This window comes from Dromiciops gliroides, chromosome 3, assembly GCF_019393635.1.
Source record: "Dromiciops gliroides isolate mDroGli1 chromosome 3, mDroGli1.pri, whole genome shotgun sequence".
NCBI lineage: Eukaryota > Metazoa > Chordata > Mammalia > Microbiotheria > Microbiotheriidae > Dromiciops > Dromiciops gliroides.
Window position 1 is genome coordinate 161,196,836 of NC_057863.1, and position 15,464 is coordinate 161,212,299.

The 15,464-nt window shown below is 36.5% G+C and overlaps 1 protein-coding gene across 1 annotated transcript in view; it reads left to right on the forward strand.

Moving 5' to 3' along the window:
- ITGBL1 (integrin subunit beta like 1) overlaps window positions 1–15,464 on the forward strand; it is a 387,564-nt gene that overhangs the window by 169,120 nt on the left and 202,980 nt on the right. The window contains exons 5-6 of the mRNA XM_043998720.1: window positions 2,425–2,565; window positions 8,225–8,365. Coding sequence (XP_043854655.1) covers window positions 2,425–2,565; window positions 8,225–8,365 — 282 coding nt within the window. The remainder of the gene's footprint in view (window positions 1–2,424; window positions 2,566–8,224; window positions 8,366–15,464) is intronic.

Here is a 15,464-nt window from a genome sequence, read left to right on the forward strand (position 1 = left end):
ATTGAGGATATTATTAAACAGTGACTGAACTCAAAAGGACATAGGAGTCAGAGAAGGTGATATCACATTAGAACAAGTATCACCACCCTTAGTAATACATGTCCTTGTTTCCTCAGGTCTTTTCACGTTTAATTCCTGTGGTGAACCAGATGCTCTTCTTGTACATCTGTTTCCTCCTTTCTCCTTGGTCTCTTCACTTCTCTCCCTCCCTGTAGAAAAAGTCCTTCTGTTCAATTTTCAAGCTAGTGACCTATGCTGGCTGTAACCCAGGCATTCCTATTCAAGGACCTAGTCTAAATCCTTTGAACAGTTCAACAAATTCGCCCACACGAATCATGTATTTGCAGTCTTACCGTTTCATTATAGTTCATGAAGACAAAGGGGAAAAAGAGAACAAAAATATCTAGAGGCCAACAGCAGATTACTTATATTTGAGAACATTTGCCTCATTGATACCTAGTGAAATGTAGATGTGCATTTTTCCATGTAAATATATAATTTCCTCTTGGTTTGTATCATCAGTAATTATTTAGCATTTGGCTCATGCATTCTATGATTTAAAAATATAATATAAACAATGTGTAATTACATTCTATTTTAAATTTCATTAAATTGTTTGTATACACATATGTTTGTAATTTTTTCAGGTTTTTGAATGAAGGCTTCAGTTCCGTATATTGTTCTTATTGATTTGCTACCATTATAGCCTTCATCCTGGTGCTTATAGTTAAATAATAAGGTCTTTTCATTGGTGTTTCTACCTGATAAGCTGTTTTGTTATATATGTTCAAAAAAGAATTGCAGCCAACTCATGATTAGCGTTCATTTAGACTGACAAAATAGTGTGTTTGCTGGGCCTTTCCCTCCCATTGGCAGGCATGCTGTCTGATTAATAGGAGTCTTGCCGACAGGGATATCCTGGACACCAACCCTGTCCTATCCCCCACTTCCTACCCAACCTCCACATTCTCCATCTGCTCTCCCACCACCTGTCCAAGCTGTTATATTATAGAATTTAAATAGCCTTACAAGTAGTTTTCTCCCAGCCCTGAGCTTTTGTGGGTTTTGTAAAGGGATTAACAGAAGGTAGAAGGAGAGAGAGGAAGAATAGAGATTACATGTAAACAACTTTTGAGAAAACAGAATATATGAGATAGAATAGCTGAAGAAAGGTTGAAAGACCAAAAAGTTTGCCATCAGAGAAAAATTCAAATTCTAGAAACACAGCTACATTAATATCTTCTAATAAAATCTAAAGGAAGACTAGAGGTCTGGCTACCTCAACATATAGAAAAAGTCTGATAGGAAGGGGCAACAGTCTTAGGGCAGTGAGAAGCAGAAACAGTCACAGAAGAAAGAAAGCAAAATTTGGTGAAAGGTTACTTGGGTAGTTAAAAGTTTGGGGGAAGTTGAACAGAAGTTAGAAATGAGGTTGATGTTAATAAGACCATGGACATACAGCTGGAAGGGATCTTGGTATTCCCAAGGAAGTTGTTCAATTCCTTAATTTTACATTTAAGGAAAATCAGGCCTAGAGAGATAAATTTTAGAAGCTTATGCAGTAGTAACTGACAGAACTAGGATTCAACCCCAAGTCTTCTACTTCCCAATCCAGTTTTATTTTCCATTGTATCACAACATGCTGAATTTGGAGAACTGACTGGAGATGGGCCTGGTTATGTGGAATCTTTTTGTCACTAGTTAATCTTACCTTTAATATCACATGTTCAAATGAGAGCAAGAGACTACATAGGTTGAAATGTGCATTAAACTTTGACTGAAAACCATTTTTTTTTATATTGTGTAACACTGTCCAGAGCAGTTAAGTAAAACCCTCACCAGCTAGAAATGTTGTGGTCACTAATAAAATGCCTATGAGTAAAGTTTGAACTATTTAATTTGGTTTCCAAATCATTACTGGTAGGCACTTGCTTCAAGGGTTACTTCAAAAAATGTCACATAAGAAAATGTATCAAGAATCATATAATTTGGTGTGTTAATTTTGTCTAAAGATAGAATAATTTGCACAGTTCTCCATTTGACTTTTTGTTTTATACACACACACACATACATACATACATATATATATATATATACACATATATACATACATACATACACACATATACATTTACACCTTAATTATTTGAATACATGTGGTGAAAAGGGTTTTTGGCTTGAATCATCTCCATACATCATTGCCTCCATTTTCCACTTGATTTGGGAACTGTGAATGAGGCTGTGATGTGCTGGCACATGTCAGGAAATAAATTGCCTTAACTGGGAAGCTATAGATATTGTTTTATAATGCCATATATACATATATATGTGTGTGTCACAAATGGCCAGGATGTTAATTCTGCTTTTAAAAGTTGCTTTCTTTTTTTTTTCCTCCTCACTGTATAAAATTCATTTTGGGTAAAGGCCATGGAAAGTGTTACTGTGGAAACTGTTACTGTGAGGCTGGTTGGCATGGAGATAAATGTGAATTCCAGTGTGACATCACCCCCTGGGAGAGCAAGAGAAGATGTACATCTCCAGATGGCAAAATCTGCAGTAACAGAGGTGTGTCATTCATGTACTCTACTACAGAGATGAAAACAAAGCCAGTAATTGCTGATGATACTTTTCTCTCTCACCCACCCCCCACATTTCCTTTCATGAGAAAGGATGTCTGCTTTTAAGTCATTCATATGTGATGAAAATCAACATATACTCTGTACATAATTTTCAGAGCATTTTTTTTCCAATTTGACAAAAACAACATAGAGATAAGAAACTTCCTTTCATTATCTTAGCTTCACTGAACAAACAGTTAACAGGGACAGTAATTTCTTTGGCCACTGTCCAGAGCTGGCACAGTACAATTCAAAGGCAATTCATGGAGCTACTCCTGTTTAAATGTTGCTTGACTAACAAAGTCTTCTATAGCATGAGCATCTAATTATCCTGAGAGCATTTGGAAAATGCTCTCATCTTAATTATAGGGAAATTGAGAGCCTGAGTCATATCCAGAATGGATGCAGACTGATTTCACTCCTAGATTTCAGCAATGAAAATAATATCCTGAACATGATATAAATATATAGAGAGAAAGATAGCATGTCAAGTAAAGTATTCGGTCCCCATTATATTGGTGATATTTTAGCAAATGAAGTTAGAAAGGTCTTAGGCAAGAAATACTTCTTTATGTATTATTAGAAATGATGGTAGGTGATACTCATCTAGATGCAGATTTCTGCAGGATATTGAATGGAACATTTGGGAGCATCTTTGCCTATGGCCACTAGCATCTCATTTCTCTGCCTGCCGAGTGCCTAGGGAAGCCTGACACACTTTGCACTTCTTTTCCCTTATTCTGCCATTATTAAAATGGTGATATTTTATCAGATGAAGCTAAGAAAGACAACAGAGCAGGAAATATCCACCTATATAAAGAATACATAAATGGATATATTTAATATGTTGTACATTAAAGAAGAGCAGTATGAAAAGCATTTATTAGACATAGCATGTCTTAAGCACTATGCAAAGCACCATGGATACAGATAGAAAAAGTGAGGTAGTCTCTGCTCTCAAAAACTTCACATTCTAATTGGAGAAAATAGCACCTAAAAGAGAGTTTGGCTACAAGGTGGATAGAAAAGCCAAGGGTACAGCTGCAGGGTCCATGGCATGGTTCCGACATTCTCTTGTGGCGTAGACATAGAAGAACAAATGTGACATTTTTCTGCAGCAAGACAAAAGAAAATGTTATCTGCACAAGGCATAAACCTTAGATAAAACGCATGCACATACACAAAATATCCATTTAATATTATGCAGGTATTTTTTGTCTAGATTTCACTGGGAAAGAAGTCATCTTTTGCTTCTATTACTAAATCAAGACCTTTTTTCCTGCCTAAGTCTTTTCTTTCGCTATACAGCAACATATCATAACTATATATTGATAATTCGTAATGTTAGAAAAACAGTTCTGCTGACTAACTAACATGGTGCCAGTGGGAATGGAGAGGAGGAATTATACTTGAAGGAGGATGAACATGAGGAGCCTTGTCCTAGAGCAGAGGATTGATTAAAGAATGCAAGAAAGAGAAAGGTTTTTTTTTTTTCAGAAGAGTAATGTGTAATGATGTTAGTTTTATCTCCCACATTTTATCTTCCCCATCTAGGTATTTCCTGGCTTTATTATTTGTCTTGAGACTGGGTATAAAGTAGATTCCAGAGGCTGATACACATATGAGAACTTTCCACAAAGCAGGTGTCTAGGAAATATCATGGATAAGTGGCAGAGTTAGGATTTGAACACAGGACCACTGGCTCCAAACCAAGTGGGCATTCTGCTTTACTTCAGCTGTCCCCTGAGCTTAATCATTACTTTTAATCGTATTCCTATCGTTTAAGGGTGCTGATGTATATATACAGAACACTGATATTTTTATCTCTGCTCTAGAATTTAAACTAATTGTTTTACCCCTTCACATTTGTCTCTTATTTATAGAACTAATAAATGAAAGAAGAGGCTAAAACTTTACATGAATATCTGTCATGTTTCATTTTATTTGATTCAGTGCAATGTTTTAGCCTGTCAGGGTTTTTTGGGACTCTGACTTTGGCATCCATTGTGTTGGCCATTTTTCCTAGCTTTGTGCCAAATTTGATAAAGATGCCTTCTATTACTTCATATAAGTCAGTGATAGAAGTGTTGGGTAAGCCCCTCTTCTTCTCTAGGCCTCAGATTTTTTAATGGTAAAATGAAGGCCTGGACTAAATGATTTCTAATGTCCCTTTTAGCTCTAAATCTGTGAATGTAGTTAATGCTATTATGTCAATAATTACCAGTCCAGGTAAATGGATACATATATACCTGGTGCTTTCCCCTGGAGACCTCTCAATTTAACATTAAACTTTTAGTGATTAGTTTGGGGGTTCAATAATCAACCTTATTCTAAATTTTTCTATTTGTATTATCACCTATCACATCTCTCGATCTCTTTCATAAAACCAGAATGGGATATTTTATTGGATGCTTTGCTAAATTCTGTGCAAGCTATATTGACATTGATCTACCAATTTAGTAACCCTATTAAAAAAAAAGGAAATCAAATTAATCTGGAATGACATGCTCTTGATAAATAACATACTAGTTCTTTGTGAATAATTCTTTCTAGAATTTTTCCAAAAGAGGAATTTCAGGTCAATGGCCCATAGACTCTTTTCTATTATCTTTCCTTGATTTTTGAAAAATTAAAATTTATTTTAATTTTCAATTCCAAATTTTCTCCTTCCTCTAGCCCCTCTCCACCCATTGAGGAGGTAAGAAATCCAATAACCATTATGTATTTGTAGTAATGCAAAATATATTTCCACAGGTTCTGGGGGGAGAAAACAGGGAAAATGAAAGAAAAATATACTTCAATCTGTACACTGAGTCTGTAGTCAGTCCTGTATCTGGAGATACACAGCATTTTACATTGTGTCTTTTGGAGTTGTGATGGATTGTTTTAGAGTTACTGGGTCTTTCACAGTTGATTATCTTTACAATATGATTATTTATTTTATGATTATCATATTTACAATATGATTATCTTTACAATATGTATTGATTTAGAGTTACTGGGTCTTTCACAGTTGATTATCTTTACAATATTGCTCTTATTGTGTAAATTGTTCTCTTAGTTCTGTTCACTTCACCTTGCATCAATTAATATAAGACCTCCCAGGTTTTTCTGAAAGCATCCTCTATATCATTTCTTATAGAATGATGATATTCCATCACATTAGTATACCAGGGACTTTTCAGCCATTCCTCCATTGATGGACATCTTCTCAGTTTCCAAAATTCTTTGCCACCACAAAAAGAGCTAATAACAATATTTTAATACATGAGTCCTTTTCCTTTTCCTTTGACCTCGTTGGTGTATAGACCTAGTAATGGTATTGCTGGGCCAAAGGGTATGTATAGTTTTTATATCACTTTGGGCATAGCTCCAAATTGTTCTTCAGAATAGTTGAACTAGTTCACAACTTGACCAGTGGCAATTAGTATGCCTATTATCCCACATTTGCCATTTTCCTTTTCTGATATGTTACCTAATCTGATGGGTGTGAGGTGGTACCTCAGAATTGTTTTAATTTGCATTTCTCTAATTATTAGTGATTATGGGCATTGTTTTCATATGACCAGCAATAGCTCTGATTTCTTCTAAAAACTGCCTATTGATATCCATTGACTATCATTTGGGGAATGGCTCCTGTTTTTAGAAATTTGGCTTATTTCAGAAATAAGGCCTCTATCAGAGAAAGTTGCTGAAAAAATTCCCCATTTCCTATTTTTATTCTATTTTTGGCTATATAAGTTTTGTTTGTACAAAAAATTTTAAGATATATGTAAATAAAATTGTCTATTTTACCTCTTCTGATCCTCTCTTTGTTTTGTTTTATCATGAACTCTTTCCCATCCGTTGACCTTACAGGTAACTTCTATGCACCCCCAATTTGCTTATGATATCATTCTTTTAAATCTAAATAATGTAGCAATTATAAGCTTTTCTTGATATATGATGTGAGATGTTGGTTTCTGTCTAGTTTCTTCCAGATTAATTTCCAAATTTCCTAGCAGTTTTTGTCTAATAGTGAGTGCTTGCCCCATTGTTCTGATCTACAGATTTATCAAATACTAAGCTACTCTGCAGGTTTGCTTCTATATATTGTGCACCTAATCTCTTCCATTGATACTACACTCTGTCTTATTTAGTACTAAATTGTTTAATGATGACCACTTTATAATATAGTTTGAGATCTGGGACTGCTAGGCTTCCTTCCTTCACATTTAAAAAATTGTTTCCCTTGGTAATCTTGACCTTTTATAATTCCAGATGAATTATATTACTTCTAGCCCTATAAAGTAATTCTTTTGTAGGGGTGTGACAAAATAAATAAATATAGGTAGTATTTTCCTTTCTATGATATTGACTTGGCCTATCCATGAGCAATTAATATTTCTCCAAACATTTAGATGTCTTTATGGTGAGTGCTTTATAATTGTGTTCATTGTGAATTTCTCAGCAAATAAACTCCCCAGTATTTTCTATCATCAGTAGTTATTTTTAATACATTTTTCTTTCTATCTTTTCGTGCTTGGTTTTGCTAGTAATATATGGAAATGCTAATGATTTGTATAGTTTTATTTTATATCCTGAAACTTTGCTAACATTTTTAATTGTTTTGTTTAGTTTTTTTAGTTTACTCTACATGGCTCTCTAAATATGCCATCATATCATTTGCAATGAGTGATAATTGTATTTCCTCATTGCTCATGTTGACTTCTTTAATTTACTTTTCTTGTGCCATTGCTATAGATAGAATTTCTAGTATAATATTGAATAATAATGGTGATAATCAACATCCTTGATTCACCACTGATATTACTGGAAAGACTTCTAACATATTCCCATTACAAATAATGTTTGTGTTTCTATTCTTTTCCTTTTTTTAAAAAGAGAATATTTACCTTCTCTAGTCTTGCTGTACTTCTGAGCTTTGTCATGTTCCATATATCATGGAGAGGGTCAGAGCTCATGATACACATCTACCAGTTCTTTCAGTATTCAAGGCTTCTTTCAGTGTCTAAGTTTGTCTGTGCCAGGTGATTTGTCTTATACATCCTGAACATCAGGACTCTACCTTCTTTGATCCTTCTCTTTTCCACAATAGAGATTAAAAATAAACAAAAAAACCTCAACAACATTTTTTCATATTGAGCATATTCCAAACTAGCATTCCTAACCATACTAAACCTTTCTATGTATCCTCTGTTAACTATCATTGCTTCCATGTTTTGGATTTATATTCCTTAAATTCTGAGCATCCTCATTGTTTTCTTCAGACAACTCTTCTTTTTTCTCCCTCATTGGAATTGTTTCTTTTTGTGAAAAGACATCACCTCACTCCTTGTTATCTACATATACAAAGCAAGCAACTTTTTTAAAAAAATCAAAATTTTGGGGGCAGCTAGGTGGTACAGTGGATAGAGCACCAGCCCTGGAGTCAGAAGGACCTGAGTTCAAATCCAGTCTCAGACACTTGACACTTACTAACTGTGCGATCCTAGGCAAGTCACTTAACCCTCATTGCCCCACAAAAAATAAAAATAAAATAAAAATTTCATTTCTTTGGTTGAGTTGATCTATGGACTAATACATACCATGTTTTCCCTCCCCAGGAACATGTGTGTGTGGTGAGTGTTCTTGCCATGATGTGGACCCAACAGGAGACTGGGGAGACATTCATGGGGATACCTGTGAATGTGATGAAAGAAATTGTAGAGCAGTCTATGATAGATATTCTGATGACTTCTGTTCAGGTAAGAGGCAGCTGATGTTAAATGGTTAGAATGTGCCCCATATTTTTTGTTTTAAACTAGTGGTACTATATTCAGTCATGGTATTAATTTGGATTCTCACTGGAATTGGGCTAAATGCAGTTGTAGTCTCTTCAGTAGCATTTTTTTTCAAACACTTAGCAATACCTTTTATGAAAATGGGCCTTTAGTATCAACATTAGTCTAATTGCTTACTCTTTGAGAAGTCACCAAATTTTTCTGGATCTTAATTTCTTCCTCTGTAAAAGGTGGGGGTTGTAATAGGTGATGTCTAAACTCACTTATAGTTCAGAAAATCCATGGCTCAAATACCTTGTTGCAGAGAACCAATAGTGGAAGAGATTCATTGTTCTATTTGCATTTTTAAAATTTTGGTATGTACCTTTGGTTTCATGTGTACAGTACACTCCCAGCAGAAAAAACTTCCTTCACTGGTAGAAATGGCCAGCTATTTTGTACCTTAGGTAGAATTGCTTTGGGATACTGAGAAATTAAATAATATACTATTCTATATGAAAGGCAGGGTATATACCCACATCATCCTCACTCCAAGTCGATAGCTCTTCATTTATTCTTATGTTGGCTTTTATTTTGCTAACAAAATCTCATAACTGGAAGGCTTAAAGTATGGGAGCCATGGACATAATGTCAGGCGTCCTATCATGAATCTTATAACATATTAACATATTAAAAATCCTATGTTAATAAAATCATTAGATATTTTTTAGATTTTTTTAAAAGTCTGATTTATTATAAGTATTGCAAACATAATTAACTTTCTGCTCAGTCTTACTATAAAGAGGAGAGTTTACAACATAAGGATTCAAGTTGTCTCAATACATTGAGGTTGCTATATTTTTGAAAGATATATTCATTACTAAAATGGAATTATGAATTTTTTCCATTTCTATTTTTGAACTGAGACATGCCATAAGTCTGTCTGACTAGCTGAGGTGTAGTTAGGAAACTCCATTTGTCCCTTTGAAAGACTACCAGCAGAGAGACAGATAAAAGACTTGCCTTATTTAAATGTAAATATCCAGCTTCAAAGACTCTACAGGATTGGTATAGGAGACCCTGCTGCTTAAGACTTCCCATCACAGAGGGCTCTTTCCTTTGGAGAATTCACAGTACTTTGGGGGATTTCCTAGTTACTGCCTGAACTTCCTATTGCTAAGTGAATATCCTTTTAAGATTTTTCTTCTGAACTTTTCAGTATGTAGCTAAATATTTGTTGCTTTGACATTTTCTCTTTTAATCATTCCAGTTGTTTTTAGTGAGCTTTCTGAATTCAATCCAAGATCATACTTGTTTGTTTGTTTTTTTTTCCTGGCTGCTAGATCATAATGTTCATTCATATTAAGCTTTCAATCCACTAAAATTAAACTGCCAGATCTCTTTCACAATACAAACAATAATATTTCATCAAGAAAACACTAAAATAAAAATAACAGACAGGTATCCTGTTGTTCATTTCACGTCTTCCTCCTTTTCTTATCCTAGAGAGGAGTTGAGTTAAGGAGAAAAAAGAATAGTGGAATATATGATTGGTTTACATGGTTTATGTTTTGAAGTTATTATTGATTCACTAATGGAATTCTAACTCACAAGGCTATTTGCATTATTTATTTATTTAAAAGTGAAGCAAATATGCAGTCATAGATGTTCATGGAAAATAGTTTATTTTATTTTACTATTTTGACACCTTTTCTTAAGCCTGTTTTATTCCATATATGTATAAAATACATTTCCATATTTGACATAGTGCCCCAAATGAGCAAGGTGAGAGTTCTGATATGGTCAACCAAAGTCAAAAATATCTTTTTTCAGTCACATTTTAGGAAGGTTATTGACATGCTAGAAATATTTCACAGAAGGATGTTCAGGAGGGTGAAAGCCATGCTTTATGAAGACTGGTTGACAGAACTGAGGTATTTTTGGAGCATGGAGAAGAGAAGACTTAGAAAACTATAATTGTCTTTGAGGGGCTTTTTTATGGGTGAGGAATGATATTTATTCTGTTTTATTAGAAGACCTATATAAGAGTCACTGGTCGAAATTTCATAGAACCAGAATTAGTCTTGGTATAAGGAAGTTTATCCTAATGAAAAGAGTTATCCAAAAGTAGGATAATCTACACTGGCAGTGGGGAAGGGAATTGGAGGGGTCATGGGGAATTAGTTCTTCCTCACTGGAGGTCTTCAAACAGAGCCTGAACAATGACTTTATTGGGGACAACATACAGAGGATTCTTGATCAGCATAGTTACAACTGGTCTTTGAGGTCCCATCAAGCTCTGGGATTCTGAGATCATAAGGGTGAATAGTTCTGGACAAAATACTCAATGAGTTGGTATCTACAGATAGAGCCAATCAGAATAAGATTAAGGTGTCATTTTGGAGACATGAGGCTCATTTTGGAGATATTGAGCCATATGAGCCTCAACTATCTAAGGCACAAAAACTTTTTTTGCCTTATTCATTCAAATAAAACTGCTCAGTTTTCCAATTTATCATGACAATGAACACCTAGACTGTAACTGAAAACATTCTATTATTGTGATAATAGTGACATATGATTACAATGGGAAAATATTTTGGTTTATTGGAAGGATAGTTTGGAGTTAGAGGACCTGACCTTGGATCTCAGTTTTGCTCTGTGTGACTTTACACAAATTACTTAAGCTATCATGGCCTAATTTGTCAAATGAGAGGTTTGGACAGATGATATCTTTTTATCTGAATTCTTTAATCTCTATGGTAGGTGTCACAGTGGATACAACACCAGGCCTACAGTCAAGAAAACTCATCTTCCTGAGGACAAATCTGGCCTCAGACACTTACCAGCTATGTGACTCTGGGAAAATCATTTAACCCTGTTTGCCTCAGTTTCTTCATTTGTAAAATGAGCTGGAGAAGGAAATGGCAAATCATTCCAGTATCTTTGCCAAGAAAACTTCAAGGGAGGTCACAAGGAGTTGGTCATGCCTGAAACAATTTAACAGAATCAAAATCTCTATGGCATGGACAAGCTTACATCTTTGTATAAGAGTTTAAAGTGAGCCACAGGCATCCAGGCTGTGTCTAGCATGGATTCACAGCTATAATTGGAGTATCCCATTCCATGTCTTCAGGGAGACAGTGAGTTCTGCCTTTGTAGAGAACAAGAGGGCAGCTGTGACTGGGCAATCACTCCACTTTCTTATTTTCAAAAGACTTCATTACTGCTCTCTCTCTGCCTTTCCCCCCTTCCTCCCTCCCCCTCCTCCTCTCTCTGTCTATCTCTCTTTCTCTCCCCCTTAATCTCTACCTCTGGCCCCATCTCTCTCCCCTTTCTCCCCTTCTCTTCTCATTGTTGTAAAGAATTTCCACTGAGGAGACATTCTCTTCCAGTGAATATTTGTAACCATTTTGCAACTTATACCCTTAGAGAATTGGCTGGAGTCCTGAAAAGTTAAGGACTTGACCAGAGTCACACATTTGGTATGTGCCAGAGATGGACCCTTCAATATCATAGCTTGGTCAGGTAGAATCTGGAGTTTTGTTTTCAGTTCTAGACACCACAATTTAACAAGTTTATTAATAAACTAGAAAGCATCCAGAGGAGGGAAACCAGGTTGGTGAAGGGCTTTCAGTCCATGCTATTTAAGGATCACTTCAGGGCAGCTAGGTGGTGCAGTAGATAAAAGCACTGGCTTTGGATTCAGGAGGACCTGAGTTCAAATTTGACCTTAGACACTTGACACTTACTAGCTCTGTGACCCTGGGCAAGTCACTTAACCTCGTTGCTCAGAAAAAAAAAAAAAAGAAGAAGAAGAAGAAGAAGAAAGAAAGAAAAAAAAGGATCAGTTGAAGAAACTTAGAATGTTAAGCCTGGAGAAAAGAATACTCATAGAATCATAGAAAGAATTGGAAGGGACCTCAGAGTCTATCTAGTCCAATTTTTTCATTTGAATACATGAGGAAATTGAGGATCATATAGACTAAAAGTTTGTTCAAGATCATGTAGATAATATATATTTTGCAGGGCAATGAGGGTTAAGTGACTCGAATAGGGTCAAACAGCTAGTAAGTGTCAAGTGTCTAAGTCCAGATTTGAACTCAGGTCCTCCTGAATCCAGAGCCAGTGCTTTATCCACTGTGCCACCTAGGTGTCCCATATAGAAAATATTTGGTAAAGATGGGATTTGGACCCAGGATGCTTGACTATACTACCAGGGCTATTTCCACTGTGCCATGCTTCCCACAACTATTTTCTTCAAAGTAATGTGGAAGACTTGTTCTACTTGACCCCAGTAAGTATACCCAGGAGCAATGAGAGGAAGTTTTTTGTTTGTTTGTTTCGTTGTTTTGGGGGGGTGGTATTTCTAGCTTCTTTTTTTTTTTTTTTTGAATTAGGAAGCTTTTTTATTTTGAAACATTGTCCTCTTCTGGGTAAAGAGAAATGACTACATATGTTTTTCAACATTCATTTTCATAAGATTTAGAGTTCCAAATTTTTCTCCCTCCCTCCCTCCCTTTCCTCCCCCCTCCACAAGATCGCAATCAGGTTTTATATGTACAATCCACAAGTGTTCTTTTTATCAGTTCTTTCTATAAGGGTGCATAGTATGCTTCCTCATTAGTCCCTTGGGATTGTCTTGGATCATTGCACTGCTGAGAGTAGTTAAGTCATTCACAATTACTCATTGAACAATACTTCTGTCACTATGCACAATGTCCTCTCAGCTCTGCTCACTTCACTATACATAGATGTTCATTAGTCTTTCAAGGTTTTTCGGGGATCATCCTATTTGTCATTTCCTGTAGCACAACTCCATTCCACTACAATCATATAACACAGCTTTTTCCATCATTCCTCCATTGAGGGACATTCCCTTGATTCTCAATTCTTAGCCTCAACCTAGAGTTGCTATAAATATTTTTTGTACAATTTTTCCCCCTTTTCTCTTTTTCATGATTACTATTGTTAATGGTTTCCCTTCGATCCTATTCCCTTCCCCGTGATATTTATTCTATTATCCATCTTCTTTCATCCTATGCCTCTTCAAAAGGGATTTGCTTCTGTCTGTCCCTTCCCCCACTCTGCCCTTCCTTCTTTTTCCCCTATCTCTTTATCCATTTCCCCTCCTATTTTCCTGCAGGGTTAATTGAGTGTGTACATTATTCCTTCCTTGAGCCAATTCTAATGAGATTGAGGTCTTTGAGCCAATTTTGATGAGTGTTAGGCTCATTTACTGCCCAGATCAAATAGATTACTCCACCCAGTTGGGTGTGTCTATTAGTCCCTCCTTGAGGCAGCTCTAATGAGTTTAAGATCTTTGAGCCTTTTCTAATGAGTGTAAAATTCATTTACTGCCCTGCTCCTCTCCCATCTCTCCCCCCACTCCATAAGCCTTTTCCTATTACTTTCATTTAGGATTTCGCTTCTGCCCTTCCCCCTCCCCCAATGAATTCCCTTAACCCCTCAATTTAACCCTAAAGATGTTATCATCTTGCTAAGTGACACAGTGGACAAATCATCACCCCTGGATCCAGGGGGATCCCAGCCAAAACCCGGCCTCAGACACAAGACATAACATAAGTTGCCCACTGAACGACCCCAGGTATGTCCCAGAGCTTCCATTTTTTTTTTTATGGTTCTCTAGGGTCTTGTATTTGAAAGTCAAATTTTCCATTCAGTTCAGGTCTTTTCATCACAAATATCTGAAAGTCTTCTTTTTCATTAAAGTCCCATTTTTTCCACTGAAAGATAATGCTGAGTTTTGCTGGGTAGGTGATTCTTGGTTGTAAACCCATTTCCTTTGCCCTTTGGAATATCATATTCCATGCCCTCTGGTCCTTTAATGTAGAAGCTGCTAGATCTTGTGCTATCCTGACTGGGGCTTCACAGTACTTGAATTCTTTCTTTTTGGCAGCTTGCAATTTTTTCTCCTTGACCTGAGAGCTCTGGAATTTGGCTATAATATTCCTAGGAATTTTCTTTTTGGGATCTCTTTCTGGGGGTGATCAGTGGTTTCTTTCAATTTCTATTTTAGCTGCTTCTTCTAGAATTTTAGGGCAATTTCCCCTGAGAATATCTTGGAAGATGGTGTCTCAGCTCTTTCCTTGATCATGGTTTTCAGGTAGACCAATAATTTTCAAATTATCTCTCCTGGACCTATTTTCCAGGTCGGCAGTTTTTCCCAGAAGATATTTCACATTGACCTCTATTTTTTTATTCATTTGGATTTGCTTTATTGTGTCTTGGTTTCTCATAAGGCCACTGGCTTCCATTTGTTCAATCCTCATTCTTAGGCAATTATTTTCATCAGAGAGCTTTTGTACCTCCTTTTCCATTTGACTTTTCAAGCTGTTGACTTTTTTTTCATGTCTTTCCTGCACCACCCTCATTTCTCTTTCCATTTTTTCCTCTACCTCTCTAATTTTATCTTCAAAGTCCTTTTTGAGCACCTCTATGGCCTGAGACCAATTCGTATTTTTCTTGGAAGCTTTAGATATAGGGGCCCTGATGTTGACATCTTCCTCTGAGGGTGCCCTTTGGTCTTCCTTGTTACTGAAGAAACTTTCTATGGTCCTCACCTTTCTTTGTTGGCTCATCTTGCCTTTCTTTTACTAGACTTTTAGCTCCTTAAAGTGGGGCACTGTTTCCAGGCTGCAGTATCCCAAGCTTAAGAAGTCCCAGGTGGTATGATTTAAGGAGAATCAGTTTCTTCCCTCGCCTGGCCTGTTTCCTGGTCCTAGATGACCCCAGACCAACTTGTCAATCAATCAGTTTTGTGTGTTGTGGTTGTCAGTTCTGATGAGCCTGTGCCCCTCCCCCACCTGGGCCACTTCTACTCGAGCCTACCACCTGGTTCTCAGTAGGGGTGTAAAATCCAAGTTCTGCCTTAGCACCAGCATAGACCCCTGTAGTCTCTCCTCTTCCCAGGGCTCAGCCCTCTCACCAGACTTTGAGCTTAGTTCCAGCCAACACTGGTGCTTCAGCTGATTCAGAGGCTCTGGGGGTCTCCTTCTCTGGTGAGGGCTTCCTGAGACTGGATCTGTGTCAGAGTGACTGTGGGGTTGGGCCCGATTCCTGT